General features: G+C 57.2%; 1 protein-coding gene across 2 annotated transcripts in view; it reads right to left on the reverse strand.

Annotated features, from left to right (window-relative positions):
* The window catches only part of ACOX3 (acyl-CoA oxidase 3, pristanoyl), a 39,839-nt gene that overhangs the window by 2,872 nt on the left and 15,784 nt on the right, over window positions 1-21,183 (reverse strand). For both annotated transcript variants that reach the window (XM_033105812.1, XM_033105811.1), the window contains exons 10-17: window positions 19,580-19,702; window positions 17,938-18,058; window positions 15,696-15,818; window positions 14,351-14,464; window positions 7,945-8,060; window positions 4,884-5,058; window positions 3,535-3,602; window positions 1,570-1,656 (exon numbers count right to left, since the gene is read on the reverse strand). In XM_033105812.1, the coding sequence (XP_032961703.1) occupies window positions 1,570-1,656; window positions 3,535-3,602; window positions 4,884-5,058; window positions 7,945-8,060; window positions 14,351-14,464; window positions 15,696-15,818; window positions 17,938-18,058; window positions 19,580-19,702 (927 nt within the window). The remainder of the gene's footprint in view (window positions 1-1,569; window positions 1,657-3,534; window positions 3,603-4,883; window positions 5,059-7,944; window positions 8,061-14,350; window positions 14,465-15,695; window positions 15,819-17,937; window positions 18,059-19,579; window positions 19,703-21,183) is intronic.

Below are 21,183 nucleotides of genomic sequence, written 5' to 3' on the forward strand. Positions count from 1 at the left end.
TGTGACGCCACTTCCAGGCCCTCTGTGTCGGGCACCACTGTTCTGCCTCCTCCTCAAATGCCCACCCACCTGCTGGCCTGCTAACCGTCCCTCTTCTGTGGGCTTAGCTCGGCCTCTTCTGTAGCCTTGGCCACACTGGGGCCTGAGGGGCACTGTCCTGTCTTCCCTCCAGGCAGATCTCTACCTGGATCCTGGCTCTGCCGCTTCCTGGCTGGGCGAACACCTGGCCTGTGTGGGTATCAGGGTTTCACCCGTGGAGAATGAAACTGCCCCAGCACCTGGTACCTGGTCCCAACCCCAAGGGTGGCCTGGGCCGGGCAGAGGTCAGGGCAGCTGCCCCTCCTGGGGTAGGCTGTTACGATTGTATAAAGTCCCGATGTCAGTGTCCCCTGAAGGCAGAGGAGGGCTCCTGTCCCCTTATATGCTCACTCTCCATTCAAACAGAGCCTGAGCTGGCGGCAGACGCCTCAGCAGAGAGAACATGGCCTTGGGGGTCAGGGGTCGAGTGGGGATAAATCCTGCTCCACAGCTGATAGCTGTGAGATCTCAGGCAAGTGACTTTGACACTTGCAAAAGCCATGTCCCCATCACAACATGGGACAACAGCTGTAGGGAGTGCTGTGCCGGGAGGTGCTGAGCAGACCTGCGCGTGTTCCCCAGCACTGGCATCTCCATGTGGCAGAGAAGGTCACGTAGGGGTGCACGTGGGCTCAGTCAGAGCAACATGAGGGTCCCTGAGGACAGAGCGGGGCGCGAGCCGGGCATTACAGCTGGAGGCCAGGGAAGGCCTGAGAAGCAGCACTGAGCTTAGAACCAAATGAATGGAAGTGCTCTAGGCAGTGAAAACAGAAGGTGCAAAGGTCCTGGGGTGGGAACGAGCCCAGCCCACCAGAAGAACAAAGGCCCGTGAGGCTGGAGGCCAGAGCAGGGAGGAGCACCAGGTAGTAAAATGACCTTGGGGAGCCAGGCACAGGCCATGCGGAGGGACTGGGGGTGCAGGAAAGGATCAGGGCAACTGCAGGTGCAGGCAACTGCAGGTGGAGGGCTCAGAGGAGTGGCTTGACTGGATCTGCTTTGTAAGGAATCCTTCTGCGGGGAGGGGAGGAGATCAGGGAGTCCTGCGGGGGCCTCCAGGGAGTGCCGGTGCAAGGGGTGAGTGGATTTGCTGACAGCGGGGGCAGGAGCCAGCACTGTGATATGTTGGGAAGACCCAGGCCTAGAAAGGGCCTCGGGGGAGTGTGAAGGGAGGGAGAAAGACGCTGCAGGGCCTGGGGCTCCGCACAGGTCCATGCTGACCTTGGCATCACAGCCCTGCAAGGGCCCAGTTACCAGCCCATCTCTCAGAGGAAGGCTCTGGGGGATGGCGAAGTCCCCCGTGACCACCCTGACCTGTCCTGGCCGCTCCCTCCACAGCTGCCCAAACTTGACAACCCCCCAGCAGGTGCCAGGAGACTACTGGGGCAAGTCATCATCTCAGGCTCTGCAGTAACTACCATGGGCCCCCAGCGCGGCCCGGCTGGCACTCGGACACACGGGCTCCTCACCGGGCACAGGGAGGGGACCCTTTACCTCGCCATTGGCTCTGCCGATCGGTGAGTCCAGGACAAAGTCAGGGGGGGCGATCACGTCCACCAGGGCAACTGCATCATCTTTCAGCTGTTGGAAAACAAAGTCCGTTCACTTGGCAACGCCCAGATATCTCCATGGCGACCACGGAGGAACAGAGCCCCAGAGTTTGTTGCTCGGCCCACTGGCAACAGTAACCCTGGCGCAGGGCTGGAGTCCCCATGCTGTAGCTTCTCATTGGCCCGTTAGAGTCCCTTGGGGTGCCTCTGAATATTTTCACCATGTTGCTATTCACTCAGCACTTCCAACGTTTTATGTTTAAAGGTTTTTTGTGTGTGTGTTTTTTTTTCCCAACAAGGTAGAACTGCTCATAAAAGTGATGACTCTGCAGCTCACTCACTGGCAACTGTCTTCAGAGATTTGTCTCTGAACCCTGGGCAGTCACTATTTCAACACAGGAAAATATGTTCAGAACATGTAGGGGAGAAGGCATTAGAAGCACCTGGAAAAGTCCTCACAGGAGCGCTCTTAGCTTCGCAGCACTTTTATTACTCTCCTATCCCGTTATACAAAGTATTCTTCAATACGGAATTTATACGCGAGGACTCCCAAGAATTTTCTTGAAATGCGAAGAAAATTTTTTTTCTACAATAATTGTGAAGTGCCACAGCCCTGCTGAACGGAACAGTGGGATAGGGGAGCTTTTAACGACACAGATCGAAAGCTATCAGTCAGCACAGAGCACCAAACCCCCCCACACAGAGGACAGGAGCACAGGCCCTGCCTGCGGGGCGCAGGCGAACCAGCCAGCCCCCTGCAGGGAAACCAGCAGAGCAAGGCCCTTGTCGGGACAGGTAGTTGGCAAACCTTTAGCCTAAGGGGCCGATGGGAAATAGCGTCAGCTTTTGGGCCTGGGGTCTCCGCCTCACTGCTCACCTGGGCCTGGGCGGCAACGTCCAGTGGGTGCACAGCGAATGGTCAGACTGGGCTGAGTTTGCCACCATGGGACACAGGACGGAGCTGGCGCCCCCACCTGGCTGACCTCAGTGAGAACTCGGGTGGAGCAGGACGGGGCTGCATCAGGCTTAGCCACTCGCCCAGGACCACAGAGAGGAAAATGCTTTCCTGTCACTGGTTTCACTGTGGGAAAAGGAAATGTGGCCACACCTATGCACTGCAGGTATAGACACACCTTAGAACACAGGGAGACGTGATGGCTGCTTACGAAACGAATCGGGGAGAGGCTTAAAACCAATCAGAGATGTTACCTGGAACTTAGCAGCTCTGACAGCGCTGACGGGAGAAATGAAATGGCACGTCACTGTCACTTAGGGCACTTGCTGGGGTGCTGGCAGGGCCTTGATTCACTTCCTACCCTCAAAGTCGAGTCACGACTCGGCTAATTGTAGCAGCACTGCCAGGACAGTGGCCACAGCACCTGTGGCTCTTACACTTTAAATTAATTTAAATGAAAGGAAATTACAATCCTCAGCCACACTGGCCACAGTCCCCCTGCCAGTGGCCCCCATGGTCAGCGGTGACCCGTGGGACAGCATGGTTCCTGAACGTGTCCATCCCTGTGGGACGTTCTACTGGACAGAGTGTCACCAGAACATCAAGTGGGGATTGGGGCCGTTGGAGTTTCCTGGGTGGCAAAGGTCAAAGAATACAATTTAAAAAAGTGAACTACCATGAGCTGAATTTAACTCGGAGGCGGAAATGTGCAGAAGGATTATCGATGTAGTTGTGAAAAGTGTGAAAATTAGTGAGTCGAATGTGTACCGATTCTAAAGCATTCCCTCTGAGTTCCTCTCTTCCTGAAATTCCTGACACAGGCATGTTTTCTTGTGATTTTCTTGTTTTGCTAAACAGTGCGTGCATGGAAGGGGGCAAGCAGGGTGAGTGGTACTAACATATAGGGGTTACAGGTTACGTCATGTGACAATGCAAAGCTGAATGACAACTCACCTGGGAGCACAGGGCCAGGATGGCACTCTCCACCATTTTACCTGCTTGCTCACCAGAACAGTAGCCACCTGTAAGTACAGTACTGGTTACCCTGGGGTCTGGTACCCCAAGTCCAAAATCACCCACAGATAGCAATCATTCGGAAACAGCTTTCCAAATTAGCCCATTTTGTGTGAAAATATGTCACTGTCGCCCCCCCACACACACACAAGCCCAGCTGAGCTGTGACCCCTTTGCAAGAATGCAGGGGCTGGGCCGGAGTTCTGATGTCCCTCTTCCACTAGTTCACTGAACATGTACCAGGAGTTGGGGCTGCAGGAGCAAAGGGCCCGGCGCGAGGCAGGCACAGCCTGCGGGATCCAGGAGACGGGGGTCTGTGAGGAGCTCAGGGCCGAGGGGCTCAGCAGGCAGGCGGGGCTGGGGCTGGCGGGTGGGTTCTTTCTGAGGACGACAGACTGTAGGAGACTGAAGGCTGGATGGTGGTTTGGGAATGCCTGGGGAGACGGCGGGAGAGCGTGGGGCTGTGGGCCGGCAGGGGCCCCAGCACAGAGCATGGCCTGGGGCACAAGGGGCCATCGGAGCCACCAGGTACAGGGTGCGAGGCCCACCTCCTCAGCCTCGCCTGCCACACGGCTGCGGGCTTTGCTGCAGTGTCTAACAGGCCCTGCACGTTTGAAAATGCATTTGCTGTAGGACCTGCTTTCGTTTGAATTTTGCTATAAAAACGATGTCTGGTCACTTGGAGTTGTGCTTTGGCGGATGTGGTCTCCTGCCCCTGCACCCAGCGGCTCCCTCTGCCCGCACGCCCCCAGCCTTCCTGTGTGAACGGTGCACCCTCGCCGCCTCCACGGGGCAACAGCAGCCCGAAGGGGGACGAGGTAGGTTCTTGGCAAGGGGGAGGGGCAAAAATGGACTGTTCGCAAAGCCCAGATACACACACAGGATGTGAACAGATACACAGAATATTCGTAGCATTAACGTGTCATGAGGGCAAATAGGAAAAAAATGCCCAAAAAGGCTCCTGAGGAGGACGAGAATGGACAGAGGCTGAGGACCTCAGGCTTAGGCCCTTCCTCCCACCAGTCTTCCAGGAATCAGCCCCGCCTGGGCATTCCCGGGGGCGCCTCCCCAGCAGCCTGGGCTCCTGTCTGTGCCCTACGGGCGCCCTCCTGATGCTGCTGTGCCCTCCTGCTTTCTTATTATGGCATCGGGATTATCTGTCGACAGGCCCAGCACGCGATGAGTGCTGGGTAAGTCACGTGGGAGTCATGCCACACCGGGGCAGGACAGTCTCCCAAACAGGGCAGATGGCGCCCCGTTCCTGGGCGGGGCGCTGGCAGGTGCCTCACCTCGGTAGAGCAGGGCCATGTGCTGGCTCAGGGACCACAGGCCGTAGAGAGCGCTGAGCCGCTGGAGCACAGCCCGCAGTGGGGGCGGCACGCCGGGCTGGTGCGTGTGCTCGTGGAACCTCCGCAGCACCGTGAGCTCCAGGAACGCCAGGGCCAGGGAGCGGCAGTAGTACACCTGAAAACAAGCGACATGCCACCCTCCGGTGAGCAGCAGCCGGGGCACTTCCGGTCGGGAGCTAAGGGTCGGCTGTCACTTCACAGCAGGAATCCTGGAACTGATGCTTGAAGAGCGTGCACTCAAAGTGAGAGGCGGACAGTCCGACGTTCAAGTCGGGATGGGGTACAGGCCGTACCCCCAGCCTTGCGACCAACCTTCCTCCACATTGGTCCCAACACCAGGCTCCCCTCTCTCATGAACCCGCATCCCCAATAAGCCCCCAGCCCCAGGAAAGAACGAGATGAGCCAATGGGGAGCCAGGTCTTAATTTCAGCTGCACCCTCATTCCTGAGGACATTTGCATGTTAACAAGGAATGGAGACTTGAGGCAAAAAACAAACTCCACACTGTCCAACTTCGGACGTCCGCCGTGTACTATGGGGGAAAGAGCGGGGCCCGGGAGTGGGCCGGCGTGGGTTCAACGTCAGCCCCGGCACAGGAGAGCCGGCTGACTTGGGGCACTTCCCTGGTCCTCCATCTCCTTATCCGTCAAAGACGACGGTGTGAAAGGACGCATTTTGGAGGAAACAGCCTCATCTGCCTCCTGAGGTACAGATGTCTCTGGAGGGCATCCTCAGGAACTCTGGCCAGGGTGGGAGCGGTGAGGCTGGAAGGTGGGCTGGGGAGACCCCACTGCCTCCCTTTGTATGTTTCTCACTTTGAACATGTGATGTTGTCACCCAGCCAAAAATGTGATAAACACATATGTTTTTTGAAAAAAACCTAATGTGCACATCTGGCTTACACAGAAGATAAACAGTGACAGTTGTTATTGGCAGGAGAGAGCAGACAGAAGTTAACGAACTTCTCTGCTGAGTCAAAGAGGGAGCATGTTTTATATTTTAACTAAAGCAGTAAGTTTCCCAAAAAACACAGCAGTTCCCACCCTCCACTGACAGCATATCGAGTGGCCGCTGTCCCCTGAACATTGTCCTCCAAACTGCACGTCCCTGGCGCCGGCTCACGGTCAGCAACCATGCATGGCGCCCCCTAGGGCCTGTGGCTGGTGTCGGGCCAGGCTGCCGCGTGATCTGCAGAACCCTTTCCCGGCTGGGGACGCTGTCGGTTATATGTTACATGTGTCCCGTCTGCAGTCTGTCTTCTGACTTTGTTTACAGTATCATTTGCTGTTCAGAAATAGTGACTTTCTATGCAGTCAGAGCTGACAGTTTTCTTTTACAGCTTGAGTTTCCGGTCTTACTCAAGAAGTCTCGTCCCACGCCCAGGTTATACAAACAATCTCTGAAGTGTTCTCTCGGGTGCAATTGCTGCTCCAACCGCCATACAGGAAGGGACTATGTCTCTTAGGGGTCTGAGCGCGCTCGGCTGTCAGAAATAACCCAGCGCTCGCTCTTAAAAGCTCCGTGATCCAGACCAGGTGGGGACAACACAGACCCCCTCTTGGGTCATCACCTTCTCTTCCAGGCCTCACGGCCACGTTCCTATCCATAGCCACGGCTACTCCATGGGGCTGTACCTCAGCTTACAGTGCTGGTCAGCTCTGAGGCGCTCCCCAGGGACATCCGCTGGCTCTCCATCCTCAGCCACGTGACACTGGAACGCCGTTACGGAGTCCTCTAACAACATTCTATAGGGGATCTACATCCAAACGGCTGAGCCACCCACTGGGGCTCCAGCATCAGGGTGCAATGCCAGGTGCCGCACGGCCAGCTGGCATGGGATGAAGGACAGCTAGGAGGGGATCGCTGGCGGCCTCGGGGCACCTCTCTGGGATTTGGATGTGTGGTACGGGCCCCCTTGGTGCCTGCCATCCCTTTGGGGTCTTGGCTTGTAACTCGGGAGAGTCTCCATTTCCATTTCAAGAATGACCATTTGACACGCAGAGAAAAGGAGTGACATGGGACAAACAAAACCAGAGCCATCAGTGTCTGAATGACCAAGCCGCTGTGACCCCGGCGCATTTCAGAAGACCATTTTCATACCTCCTGTATGGGTCGCTGAACTGATTCTGACCACCACTGAATTCATTTCTTTTAAGCCACAGGTTTGATTTTGGTTTAGTGACCCTCATGCCTCACCTCCCACCCCATGGGCAGGTGTATCCAGCAGGTCCCTAGGGACACCACCAGCTGTGCCTCCCCCCGAGGGCTGCGGGCTGTCCTTCGCAGCTCAGGAGGAGGGCTGGGCCTTCGGAGCAGACGGGCAGAAGGGGACGCTGAGTTCTCAGAGGACACAGAGCCTCACCAAACACCACCAAGGAGAAGGGACGACACCCGTTTGAGAAGCTTCTATCTATGGCCTCCCAAACAACACCCATCGCTGCAGACACATGGGACGCATGGACCACAGGAGACCAGACCCTGGCGTCACAGGATGTTTCAGAGCACTGCTTCTGCACAGGGGGTTCCCGGGACACGGGACAGCCCTGCTCCATGTGAGAGCCAAAGCCACCCTTGGACCATTCCCACGAAAGCTCCCTGGGGAGGGAGATGACTGGAAAACCAAAGGGAGAGCTCCAGTGTGACCTCATGTGAGTCACTGAGCCATCGCTCTGTCAGCCGATCAGTCGGGACCTGCCTGGTGTCCCAGCCCCACTGTGCCAAGGCTCCTGCAGCCCCACGTCCACCTCCAGCGATCCCGGCTCTGGCTGACGGGCTGGATGCTGCCGGCACTTGACGATGCCCAGTCTCTCCCACAAGCCAGACAGGGAGGTACCACGGTCCCCACAGCAAACCAGGGTGCAGAAGTCAGGCAACAGCCCAAGGTCCCGGGGGCTGGAGGGCTGGGCCCGCCTCCCCCAGGACATTCAGCTTACCTGGGACCTGGCAGCACAGGAATTAGGAGCAAATAATAAATATAAAGCCATTTTTAAAGCAAACATACTTGACAGTTGTTTCTTGCTGTAAAGTCGTTGCTTCCTGATCTCTTCTCTTGGTTTAGTTTTTCGTAACTCTCTCGGAGCAGGTAACAAACCAACCACTCGTATGCTGCCAGGGGGACTTCAAAACGAGAAACAGAGGGAAAGTGACGATAGAGAATCTGTCAAGTACCCACCTCCCCGACAGACGGCACTGCGAGAACCTGGCATGTGCTGACGAGTGTGTGAGGTGCCCAGTCTAGACGTGGACACTGAGGCACAGGCAGGGGTGGGGGCCGGGCCGGCACAGGCACAGGTGAGGGTGTTCCCTTGCTCGGCCCTGAGGCTGTTCCGAGTCCCACACTATTCTAGCAACCACGGAGGCCGCAGGGTCCCAGGGCCACTTTCCGTGTGACCGCCTCCCTCATGATGGCTGGTACTGACGTGCTTGGTCTGATGGGATGGGGGCGTGTCCCCTCAGTGACGCCAGGGACGTACGTGGACATCAGGACAACTTTCCGGCAGATGGTGGGCAAGTGGCGGCCCAGCCCTCGACCGCACTGCTGTGGACGGGCGGGTGAGACGGCGGCTCACACCGGGTCCCCACCGCATGCACACGTGTCCCTCCCCACAGCTCTGAAGGGAGGGGGACAGGAAGCTTCAGAGAGGGACGTAACAGGGTATAGACGGACAGGGTGGGCTGGACCCACGGCGAGGCTGGAGGGCACTGGCCTGGTCCTCGCCCTGAGCCAGGCGCGATGCCACACCTGTGGCGCGTTCTGCTCCTCGTCACGTCTAAGTGACACGGTGCTTCCTGCGGACCAGCACATCCCAGGATGTGGCAGTGCTGAGAACCCGCCAGCCCGTGTCACCACCCCTTCCAACGAGGACAGGGACACAAGGAGGCACCCAGGCAAGTGGGCGAGGGGCCCGGCCTGGCCGCGTGGCTCTGAGTCCACGCTCTCACCCCCACCCGGGCACAGGGCACCTGGCAGCTGCTCTCGGCTGGGAGCTCCCAGGAGGGATCCCGCACAGGGTCTCGCTCCGGGGCAGGCCCAGGGGCCCTGGGAGGAAGGCACAGCCCTGCTGAGAGCTGCGCAGACACCGGCCGTTCTGCGCCTGTTCTATCAGTTGCTCGTCGCAGTAGAACCGAGAAGCCCACCAACGACGACGCCAGCGTCGCACAGGCTGAGGAACGCAGGCTCCACGGCCGCGCTCACATGGCTGCCAGGACGGAAGGCAGGTTTCTCGGACGCCAGGGTGGGGAGGCCTGAGACGTCCTCCGAGAAGCTGATCTCAGAGGGCCCAGGGAGGCAGGTGGTGAGGCACCCCTTTCAGAGTCCTGCCAGGTGTGGTGGCTTCCATGGGCCCCCCAAAAAGACATGACCCCCCAAAAACCATGACCACTCCTGAAATATGTGAATGTGCCCTCACTGGGGAACAGGGTCTTTGCAGTTAAGTTGAAGGTCTCGAAATGAGGCCACCCTGGATTGGGGTGGGCCCTGCGCCCCATGAGAGTGACCTTACACAAAGGACAGAAGAGGACACACAGACGCACGGAGAGGCCAGGTGACGACGGTGGCAGAGACGGCACTGACGTGGCATGAGGAGCCACGAGGAGCTGGAAGAGGCAGGAGGACCGTCCCCTGGCGTCCCCGAGAGGCACAGCCCTGCCCACACCCTGATTCTGAACTGTTTTCAGCACCCAGTTTGTGGGACTTTGTCACAGCCGCCCCAGGACATGGACACACCAGGTGGCCCAGTGGGCATTCCTGAGCCTTAGATGCTGTCCTTCCGGATGTCCCTGAAAACCCAGGTCAACCCTGGAAACCAGCGCTAACAAAAGCCTGTTCTGGAACCTTCGAGGCTGCCGCTTCCGACAGTCTTCCCAGCAGGACGGACCGTCACCAGCAACAGTAAAAGGCGCACACCCTCCTATTTTCCATGATTTATTTACACAGCAACAAACCCGAGGTCCTCGCCAGAGCCAGAAACCGGTCCTGCTAATGCGTAACCAGGCAGAGGCTCCTGCCGTCACTGACACGCCCACCACGGCCGCTGTCCCTCGAGGCCGTGCAGGGCCGTTCCACAGGCTGCCCAGGGACGTGCCCGTCTGCGGTGGACGCCACTACACAACAATGCCCACCCCAGACGGAGCCACGGTCCGGGACCGCTTCAGAGTTTGCTGCTTCAAATGATACACAAGTTGTTGGAACACTTTTCTGTGGAAACTTTTAACTCTCAGGTTTTTAGAAAAAGTACATCATGTTGCTTCGACGTGTTCACATGGGAGGGTCCCCAGCAAGCACATGAAAGCACACGGTAATGCGGGGGGATGGGGAGGGGTGTGGACAATTCCTGGACCTTTTTGGAGGTGAGAAATTAAGTAACAAAATCGGTTGGGAGAAGCGGCAGGAACGCTCTCTCGGGAGAGGCTGCGAATGGCCAGAGGACAAACACCATTTCAACACCTCTGTCCCCAGCACCGTCCCTGGTGCTGGGCCACAGCTGGCCTCTGATGCAGCACACCACAGGGGCTCCTCGGGGCTCCCCCATGTCCCCTCTGTACCTGACGGCCCCTGCCCACCAGCACTACCCCCCCCACGTGTGGCCCATTCCCACCCACGGGCACTGCTCACAGCTGCCTCTGTCACTCCACCCCACTCACTCCCAGGTCTGCGCTCCTGCCCAGCCTCTCAGTCCAGGGGCTTCTGGACATGCCCCCCGCCCCCCCTACCCCCGGGCGCTTGACTCAGCTTTCGACCCCAGTGTCCCCAGGGGCTTCACTCTCGCTCAGCCCTCTGTCTAACGGGCCACTCCCCACTCACGGCCCTCCAGTGCGCCCTCTGACCACCTCCCCTGCCTGCCCACCCTGCTCCCCTGCTCCCCGCGCTGCCTCTGTCTGGATTTCTGTTTCCTGTTGATTTCCCTCGTGGGTCCATCTTGCTCTGGGTACGCTTTCTAAAGCGGGGCTCTGCCCAGGGACGCCCCAGACAGCAAGACCTGGACGACTGGCCCGGGCTCCTTGGCTGGCACGTAGCCCCAGGCCCGGTGCCACCTGTGTCCATCCGTGCGCACACGCCCTTCACACCTGTGCCCCTGTGTGGCCACCTGCTCCTGAACACACTACCCTGCGCCTCCGAGACCCGGCTCGTTTCCTGGGAAGCAGCTCAGCTCACCCTGCAGAGCTCAATCCCCACCTCTGCCCAAAGGGGTTGCTCAGAACAGTGACCTCGCCACCGTGGCCAGCCCCCAGCCCTGATCAGGCACAGCTTGGGCTGACCGCATTCCCTCCCCAATCTGTCACAAGGGAGACTGAGGCTCAGAGAGGGTGAACAGAAGCCTGAGCCACACCGCGGGGGCAGCACGGAGCCCCCAGGCCTGGCTGTACTGCCCGCACCAGGGGCCCCACGGACACATGGGAGTGACCCCACGGCCCTGCACAGACACACACAGTTCTCAGAGCGGCAAACACGCTGTCCTGCAATTATTTCATATTTTTGCAAATGAGCCAAGTGCAGGGAAAGACGCGGGGCTCGCACGGCTAAGTGACCGTGCAGGCCCTCTCATGAGCAGCGCCACTTGTTAAACCCACCTCAGCGCACACGCGTGTGCACAAATCACAGGCACTGGACGGCGCCGTGCCTGCCCTTCCCTCTCCAAATAATCGTTTTATTCCCTGAAGGCAAAAGATCTCGTGACCTTCCAAACAGGCGACGCTCAAAACTGGAAAGGTCTGCATCTCTAGTCCTACCGAGCTCAAGGGTCATAAATCTTTTAGATAATTTTTACCAAAGGTCCAGCTGAGACAAAGACCAGTCCCGAGATTTGGGGTTGGATGATCAAATACCCCGGAGACTAGGGGCTGCACACAAGCTATGCGCTCCCTTCTCTGCACAGAGAATAACGTCAGGACTCGGTGCCAAGCCACTTATGCCAAATAAATTTTAGTTGCATTTTTTTCCTCCAGAAAATGTTTTCACTTTGTTGGGTCTTGCGAAAATTAGGGCACTCAGAGAAAAAACAGATGACGCTGCCCTGGCATTTTCCCTGACGCTGGTATATATTAGGTTGGTGCAAAAGTAATTGCGGTTTTTGCAATTACTTTTAACCTTTTAAACCGCAATTATTTTTGCATCAACCTAATAAAACAGCTTCTGCTTTCATGGTTTTGGCAACAGGGGAAAGAACACGAGCAGAGCATGGCAGATACACCAAGAAGTTGGCAGCTCACTTGTTTACGTTTTCATTTTACAACAGGTTTTAGGGAAGAAAACATTCTGGTTGGGTTCATGTTACTAGAACGATGAGGTCATTTTCTAATGCTTCCTGTAGCAACGGGTTGGTTGGGGAACATTGTAACCATCAGAAATACATCTTCCAGTGCGTCCCTGTTTTCTACAGGCACTTTAAAAGGGCAGATGAGCAACGGCAAGGTTAGTGATTGGCACAAAAATTGTAACAAAGGGTGGTGCCCGGAGAGAAATAAAGCAACTGCTGGCAGAAACGTTTTCTGGATGACGATGATGACAACAGTGTGGGGGAGGAGGGAGGAACGCGGTGGCGGGGGGGGCAGCCGGCCGGGTCTACTCTTGCTCTGGGGCTGCTGATGGGGACAGAGGCAGACAGGGCTGGTGCCACCTTGCTCTGTGCCACCGTGTCCTCTCCAGGAGAGCCCACAGCTGCTGGTGCTACAATGTCACGTGCTCTCCATTCTTCACCCAGAGGACCCAGCGGCCCCCCAAGATCCCAGGGGATGATCACGCTGGGGTCTCCTCCTCCCGTAACAAAGGCACTCTGCTGACAGTTTGGTGGAATAAACAGCACCTTGACAATGACCCTGTGATTACAACTAGAACCATGACAAGGTTATGTGTTTAAAATAGTCATCGGTGGTTACTGAGCACACACGTGGTGCCAAGTGCCATGCGGGTGCTTTCCATGCACCAGCTCCTTCATCCTCACGAAAGCCCAACACAGTGGAACCGTTATTCTCCCGGTGCAGGCGAGGAAACCAAGGCGAGAGGGTACCTGCCCTAAGTCCCGTGGCTGTGGGGAGGAGGGGCTGGAGCAGACCCGGGTGAGCCTGGCGTCCAGTTTCTTGGGGTCTCACTAGAAGGGTCAGCTCTCCCCGCCCGCCGGGCCCCCTGCTCCACCATCCATGCCCAGCCCACAGAGAACGTCTCTGAGGCACCTGGAAGCAGGTGTGGGTGGCAAAGTGAAGAGGCTCACCAAATGCTAATGGACAAGGTGACCACATTAATGACATTTTTGCTGTGGCTTAAAGCTATTTTTGATACGAGATTTGACAGAAGAGTAGGTGGGACCGTGTGGGAGGAAGGCACTTCCTTCAAAGCCACCCTAGGGGTGGGGGACGCGGAGTCCAGGGCAGAAGTTCCAAGCCGAGCTGTTCCTTCTGTAAAATCTCATCCTGACTGCCCATTCAGATGCTTCTGGAAGCTGTGACAGACTATCCTGAGCTTTGGAGCACAACAGGCTCGGGTCCAGACTGGCTCTGCATTCCACCAGGGACAAGCCACTGGACGTCCTTGAGCCCGAGAGTCCCGAGCAAGGGGGCATGTCATGCGCAAGCCGCACCGCGGCTCGTCCCTTCGTCCCCCAACCACTCCATCCTTGTCCTGGTGGCTCTCCATTGCCATCACCACCATCCTCCTGCCCCCACCGCCCTGCCCAGGCCACCATCCTTGTCTCCATCCATCGCCTTTTTTCCACAATAATTTTAACGTGAGTCATCACAACAGACAACACAAACCCAAACCAGTCAGCTGCTCTTGCTCAGAATCCTCTAGTGGTTGCCATGGGCCTGGAAGGACAGCTGTCCCTCGGGTCCCCTGCGACTAGCCCTTTCTTTCCACTGAGACCTCAGGAGGCTGTGCCAGTGACCCCACCCCTGAACGGGGGGCCAGAGCCTCGCAGACTGCTCCTCTGATCAGGCCCCTGACGTCCTTGCACACGGCTGTCCCCCATCTGGACTGCGAAGCCCGTGAGAGCAGGGACCTGGGTCTCAGTCACCTTTGCGTCCCAGCAAGACTGCACAGATACCTGTGCTTATAAATATCTGTCTGCAGAGTGAACAACGTAAGGGCAAGTGCCCTCGATAGGGAGAATCAAGGGCGAAGGTTCAGGGACAGCCCCCAGCTTCCTGTGATGACAGCCCGGTCAGGGGGCGTGGGCGAGGGCTGGGGGCCCCCAGAGCGGCTCACACGCCACCCTCAGGAAGGTGCCAGGTGTGGGGCTCCCCTCATTTCACCTTCAGTCAGTGTCTCACTCAGTGTCAGCCCAGGGAGATGCTGGATGCATGAGTCCTCCAGCGAATGGCGGCAAGCCACCGTCCGGGGTCTCCTCCGGCCACCACCACAGCCCCCCACCTGTGCTGGGCCTGAAGGGAATGGCGGGGAGGGGCGTGCTTACCTGAGGAGTCCAAGCAGTCCTTGAGGCTGGCCACCTGGAACCTCTGGCCAAGGAGGGCTGGATAGGCTTCCAGAAAGGCCACACTCTTCAGAGGGCTCTGGAAGCGAGCGCCACCTAGCAGCACATGGGTCACTCAGGCGAGAGCCAAGGGACCCGGCCCACAGCGCGTGTCCCGGGGGGGACGGAGGGAACCTCCCCCGCCCGCCTCAGTAATCACTTGGGAAGTTGGGCAGTCACTACGTCATCACACTTTTCTTCCTGCTAACACAGAGTCTAACTAGAGGGGCCCGAGGACCCTCACCCATGAGAGTTCTGGGGCCACACACCAGCGTGGTAGAGCCTCACCTGGGTCCCCACGTGCCAGCAGGCGAGCAGGTGGTTGCTCACCTGGGCCCCCGTGCGCCAGCAGGCGAGCAGGTGGTTGCTCACCTGGGCCCCCGTGAGCCAGCAGGCGAGCAGGTGGTTGCTCACCTGGGTCCCCACGTGCCAGCAGGTGGTTGCTCACCTGGGCCCCCGTGTGCCAGCAGGCGAGCAGGTGGTTGCTCACCTGGGCCCCCGTGCGCCAGCAGGCGAGCAGGTGGTTGGTCACCTGGGCCCCCGTGCGCCAGCAGGCGAACAGGTGGTTGCTCACCTGGGCCCCCGTGCGCCAGCAGGCGAGCAGGTGGTTGCTCACCTGGGTCCCCGTGTGCCAGCAGGTGAGCAGATGGTTGCTCACCTGGGTCCCCGTGCGCCAGCAGGCGAACAGGTGGTTGCTCACCTGGGTCCCCGTGAGCCAGCAGGCGAGCAGATGGTTGCTCACCTGGGTCCCCGTGCGCCAGCAGGCGAACAGGTGGTTGCTCACCTGGGTCCCCGTGTGCCAGCAGGTGAGCAGATGGTTGCTTACCTGGGTCCCCGTGCGCCAGCAGGTGAGCAGGTGGTTGCTTACCTGGGTCCCCGTGCGCCAGCAGGCGAGCAGGTGGTTGCTCACCTGGGCCCCCGTGCGCCAGCAGGCGAGCAGGTGGTTGCTCACCTGGGCCCCCGTGCGCCAGCAGGCGAGCAGGTGGTTGCTCACCTGGGCCCCCGTGCGCCAGCAGGCGAGCAGGTGGTTGCTCACCTGGGCCCCCGTGCGCCAGCAGGCGAGCAGGTGGTTGCTCACCTGGGCCCCCGTGCGCCAGCAGGCGAGCAGGTGGTTGCTCACCTGGGTCCCCGTGCGCCAGCAGGTGAGCAGGTGGTTGCTCACCTGGGCCCCCGTGCGCCAGCAGGCGAGCAGGTGGTTGCTCACCTGGGTCCCCGTGCGCCAGCAGGTGAGCAGGTGGTTGCTCACCTGGGCCCCCGTGCGCCAGCAGGCGAGCAGGTGGTTGCTCACCTGGGTCCCCGTGCGCCAGCAGGCCAAGTAGGTAGTTACTGGTCTGCTGCAGGAGAACATTGTTGTCCCCTTCGTATGTGCAGTTTGGGTCGTTGTCATTTCTGAGGTCGCCCAGACGGTTCACTGCAACAAAACCACGTTTTCATCATTTTGGGTGTATATGTGAAAAATACCCATCCCCCCCAGGAATCTAATCCTGGGCCCAGCGTGATGGGGCCAAAGCACCTCCCAGCCTGCTCCACACCCCACCTGCACCTCCACCTCCCGACCAGCTGTCAGCCCCGAACTGCTCTCCACCCAGTGGCCCCGTCTTTCCAGACACAGCAGTAACAGCCTAGTAAGGGTGTCAGGAAGGAAAGTGGGCGGCTTCCCCATGAAACATTCAGCAGTGAGCAGGGAGCGCTCATGAGAGATTCACTGTCACCAGCGTCCCCATCCTCCCGAGGTCGCCTGGCAGAACCTCCCTCCACCGTGGAGCTCAGTGACAAACGCTCAGGGAGCCAACGACCTCCGCAGGCTGCCCTTCCGCCTTCTACAACTGCATGAGCCTTTTGTTTTACACAAGAAATTTCAAACATCTGAAGACACTCTCATCTTCCTTTTCTTCTCTCTCCTGCCAGTTCGGGAAACCAAGTCCTTCGCATACTTTCTAAGCTGTGCTTCCCGGATCCTCATCGTCCCCGTCTCCTTCCTTCGATGAGGATGTTCTCTGTATGAGAGGCTGGGATGGGGACCCAGCAGGGAAAGGGGGGACCGCCGCCTCTCGCGCTCACAGACCGCAGGCTCGTGGTGGCCTGCACCTCCCTCCTGGTTCTCTCCCACTCTGCCCACGCCAGTCACACCACTGACCGTGAAGAGCTGGGAGTGACCTCGAGAAATAATTTACAACAGATATACTTAAGCCTAGATAAAGGGCTTTACCTTTCTCCCTGCTGAGTTCGGTCTCTTGGCTTGAGGCCAGCATTTGTATATGTAATGACACTTGATTCAGCCCTTTTTTTCAATTGTCAGCATGTTTCAGGATTCAGTTTCCTTGTTCTAAACTATTTACAGCGTCTCCATGACTTAGAACAACAAAAAGAAACTACAAAGAGCACTGCCCGGAGGACAAAACGTGGAAATGGCAACTGGTGCAGAGCCATGGTTATCCAAAGGTCAGTAAGCAACGGAGAGAGGCCAGTGTGGGGGCACCGGGGGCCACCACGCCAGCCAGAGAAGCATCTGGACCAGAACCTCACCGAGAGCAGGCAGCCACGCACCTGGTCAGTTATCCACAGGCTGCCACTGAAGTGCTCAGCTCGGCAAGAGCCTAACGTGCTTCTGGAGATGCAGACTATCGAAAGGGTTCTGCCAGTTCTGTTGTTTGGAATGTGTATGGGCTTTCTTGGAGTAACCAAGATTTTTTCCAGTAAGTTATTTACGATTAGGGCACGGGAAATTTGCTGGTACACTGCAAATGCTAATGATGCTGTAATAATAGTAATTCTAATAACAACAGCAAGTAAAAGTTACTGGGCACAAGCTACATGGCCGACTCTGCTAAATGCTTTGCGTGTATTAATTCACTTAATCACCGCAGGGACCTATGTTTCTGTGCTATTCTCATCCCCATTTTACAGATAAGGAAAACTGAGGCACAGCAAGGTCAGGCAGGTTGCCCACAGTGAGGCAGCTACTGAGTGGCAGAGCTAGGACTGGCTCTCAGGTGCCCACAGGCCAGCTGCCCAAACAGGTCAATGCCAATAAAACCTTACTCTTTTTTTTCTACATTTAAGAATGTTTCACCAGAACAAAACTTGGTACCACTGTACTGCCAAGGCGTTCAGCAGAAAGTTACAACTCAAATGAACAGACCACCTCCTCTCCATTCTGGTTTTGAGTGAGCACCCACACAACGTTTCTCCAGGCTGCATAAGTACCCCCAGATCTCCATGTTTTGAGGAACACCAGGCATCGGAAAGCGGAGGAATCAGTCCAGGGCAGGGGTTAGCAAACTCGCTCCGGACAGGGCCAGACAGTACACATTTCAGGCTCTGCCGAGATACTCGTCTCTGCTGATGGAGTGCGGACACCGCCACAGAAAATGCATACATGAACGGGTGTGGCCACGTCCCCATAAAACTGTTCCCAGAAATCAGTGGTAGCAGCTTTGGCCCTCAGGCTGGAGCTTGCAGACCCATGGTCTGGAGTCAAACGGTAGGGGTAAGGACAGGACATTGTCACACGCTTCTCTGAAACCTACTGGCCAGATAGCCGTGTCCTCCGCACGCTTCCCGGCACTCCTGAATTCCCCGCTGGGCAGTCCACGAGGCCAGGGGCTTGCCGGCCGACGCCAAGGCGTGGACCTCACGTCCGAGCTCTGCCTTGGGGAGGAAATCCAAGAAGAACAGGTGAAAAGAGGCACCAACCCCAGGCCAGGGATCCGTCCAGCCCTAGCGTCAAAGGCGCAAGTCCCCTCCAATCTAATCCAAGACACCTGACAACTACAGGAGGAAGAAACACAATTTTAGCTTCAAATGGGAGAGTCCCCCAAGAACAGCTACCTCGTGGTACACTTATGCAATGTCACAGCCAGGAAGGTACAGGGGCCAGTGCTCTGTCCAGCAAACAAGTGCCAGGGCCAAAGGCTGATGGTGGAAGCTAACTTCAGGGAACCACACGTCACGACTCATTTATGGGACGTTCATCCACGTGACACCAAGTCACATGCTGTTGAAGGTTCCAACCACTTCTGGTGACACTATACAGACAAGCAAGGGGTCGCTGACAATGTCCAGGTGGTGCCCCTCTGAGGGGAGAGGGCCATTCACAGCGGACTCCGCGAGGGCACTCCCCAGCCAGCGTCGCTGGGCCATCCACGGCTTACAAATAGCCTTTTTTCTACTTGGCATTTAATAAAAACAATTCTCTTTTTCTCAAAAAGGACAGACACACACCTGCTACCTAAGGTGACCCGTTTTACTAGTGTTTTCAACCTCAAGTAAAGGCGACTGTGAGGTCCTGTGGTGCCTGGGTTAAACCAGAGTTTCAGGAAGAATAAAGTGTGATCACACTTTATAACATTATTAACAGGAGAATAATTCCAGTGTCAGCTGGCAAAGGTTTTCAATGACTCATGTTGGAGAAAAACTCCTTAACCCCTGCCTTCCTGGGGAAAGACCCCCACAGCAGACCTGAGCTCGGCTCACAGCGCCCCCTGCTGGCCACCCGTGCACCACCCACAGCCTCTTGATTGCTGGATGTTTGTGCCGAATATTCCAGAATGTACTAATTGGACACAGGCCTTCTAGGGTGTTGTACATACCCCTAATCTGTGGCATTTCTAATCCATTTTCAAACGCGCGTCTTGTGCTTCACATTGTATGGCTGCCCAGGAGACAAAGAGGGGGCTACAGAAAGTCAACTCTTACAGCACTGACGCAGAAATTCACAAGGGACTTTGTGTGGGGGTGGCTGCGCTCGGTGGAATTGCACACCCGTGTCTGGCACCAATCCTTGCCTGTCAAGGCAAATCCCGTCAGCTGGATTCAGACCTCTGTGTGCTTGTTTACGAAAGGATCAGAGCCATGAAAGCTACTGAGGGGCAGGTCACGTGGGCTGTGCAAAACCATCGTGTCCTCAAAGGAGAACACCAGCTGAACTCACAGGAGTGCAGTCAGGGGTCGTCACACATCCTGAGGAGTGGGAATGTGGACAGACATCCAAACCGTTCACATCAGTGAGGCTCCAGGAGTTCCAGGTGGGGACACAGCTGACGAGAGGCGGGGAGAGCCTTCCCCCTACAAATCCATGGTCTGGTGTTGTTTCGGGACAAAGGCTGATGTGCAAGCTCAGTGAGGCTGAAATAATAACAATGCTGCGGGGAAAAGTGAGTCTCCGCTCACCTGCCTGGCGCTCCGGTCGTTCTCCAGGAGGCCTTGCTGAAGCCCCACCAGGTCCAGGAAGAGCGACTTGGCAAAGTGGTCGAAGGCGTAGGCAGCGGCCAGGTACGGAAGCAGGCGCCATTGCTAGAGGGGATAGGACACGGGCATGAACACACCTAAGTGCTGACAAGGAACCGACCGCCTCACGGTGGCCGTGAAGGGCAGAGCAGGGAGCCAGGGTCAGGGGAGCGGTAGGACGTCACCACCCACGTCCCCCAATGAATGTGGAAGGTCCTGCACGCCGCCTGCAGCCACGGAACTCGCGCCCTCACCGGGCCAGTTCTCTCTCCCAACCCCGCAACCTCACGCAAAGGCACAACTGTCCCACACACAGCTCCCTGCACACCTGCCTCTCACTGCTGTCTCGTCAAAGTGCTGCCTGGCACAGAGTCTCAGTCTACCTGGGAACCAGGAAAACCAGCCTGCTGTGCCCGGAGTGTGGCACAGACTGGCTGGTACGTGGTGCTTTGTGAGCCTCTGAGAGATGAAGCAATCGTCCCTGAGCCCCATGGGGAAACTGAGGCTCACAGAGAGCCTGAAGTCCCTCAGAGGCAGGGAGCGTGTCCTAGTGACCTGTCCACACCCACAGTCACATGGATGGAAGGCAGGAGCCTGAGAAGACCCGGGGAACAGTCGCCACCACCATCAGCACACCCATTGCCCATCTTGCTGAGTGTTCACTGCCTGACACTGTGCCAACGCTTCTACGTATGAACGAATTTAATTCTTACCACCACCTTATGAAGAGGTTATTACCATTCCGATTAACAAATGAGAAAACTAGAGAACAGAGAGGTTCGGTGCCTTGCCCAAGGGCACACAGCCCACAGGGATGGACCTGGCGTTAGGAGCCAAGCATTGTGGCCCAAGTGGGCCCTCGTAACCGCTGAGCCACCCCAATGCCACAGTCAGATGCACGGTGACCTCACAAAGGCCACGGGATTAGTGATGGTGGCGAGCAATGTGTGCCACACAGCATGAAGCAGGACACTATGCTGTCCCTCATTTATTATTAAAATGGGTTCAAAGTCACAGTAAAAGAAGTGTTAAAAGAACCAATGGCAAGTCTGTTATAGTTCCCGGAAATGTTCACTCAGATTCACCTTTGTGAATGTGCAGCTTGGCCTAAGATCTGGCAGGTTTAGCTACTGATGTCCCGAGGGAGTCACGTCCCTGATCCCCCGTCCCCACCCATAAGCCGGGAACAGTAACTCCAGCCGCCTGGCGTGAGGACTGACCACATGGTGTGTGAGGAAGGGCTGGCACCGCATAAGCACCATGAGTGTTCGTTGGGATCAAGTGCATGTCCCCTCTCCAGGTGACAATTGGCTTTTCTGGGTTGCACTCAGGCTGCCTCACCTCTGAGGATGAGGGACCCTTCTGCTCCTCTAGATGACATCACAATGAACAGCGCTGCACACTCAGCTTATTTCCTTGGGGTCATTTCAGGATGGGACGAGGGGTCACTGACATTGGACATGCAAGGACCCCACCAAAGCTCGAGAGCTTTCACAGGTGAGCAGTGAGTGTGCACACCTGTCTCCTCAGAGCCTTGCCACGCGCTC

This window comes from Rhinolophus ferrumequinum, chromosome 5 (assembly GCF_004115265.2).
Source record: "Rhinolophus ferrumequinum isolate MPI-CBG mRhiFer1 chromosome 5, mRhiFer1_v1.p, whole genome shotgun sequence".
Classification (NCBI taxonomy): domain Eukaryota; kingdom Metazoa; phylum Chordata; class Mammalia; order Chiroptera; family Rhinolophidae; genus Rhinolophus; species Rhinolophus ferrumequinum.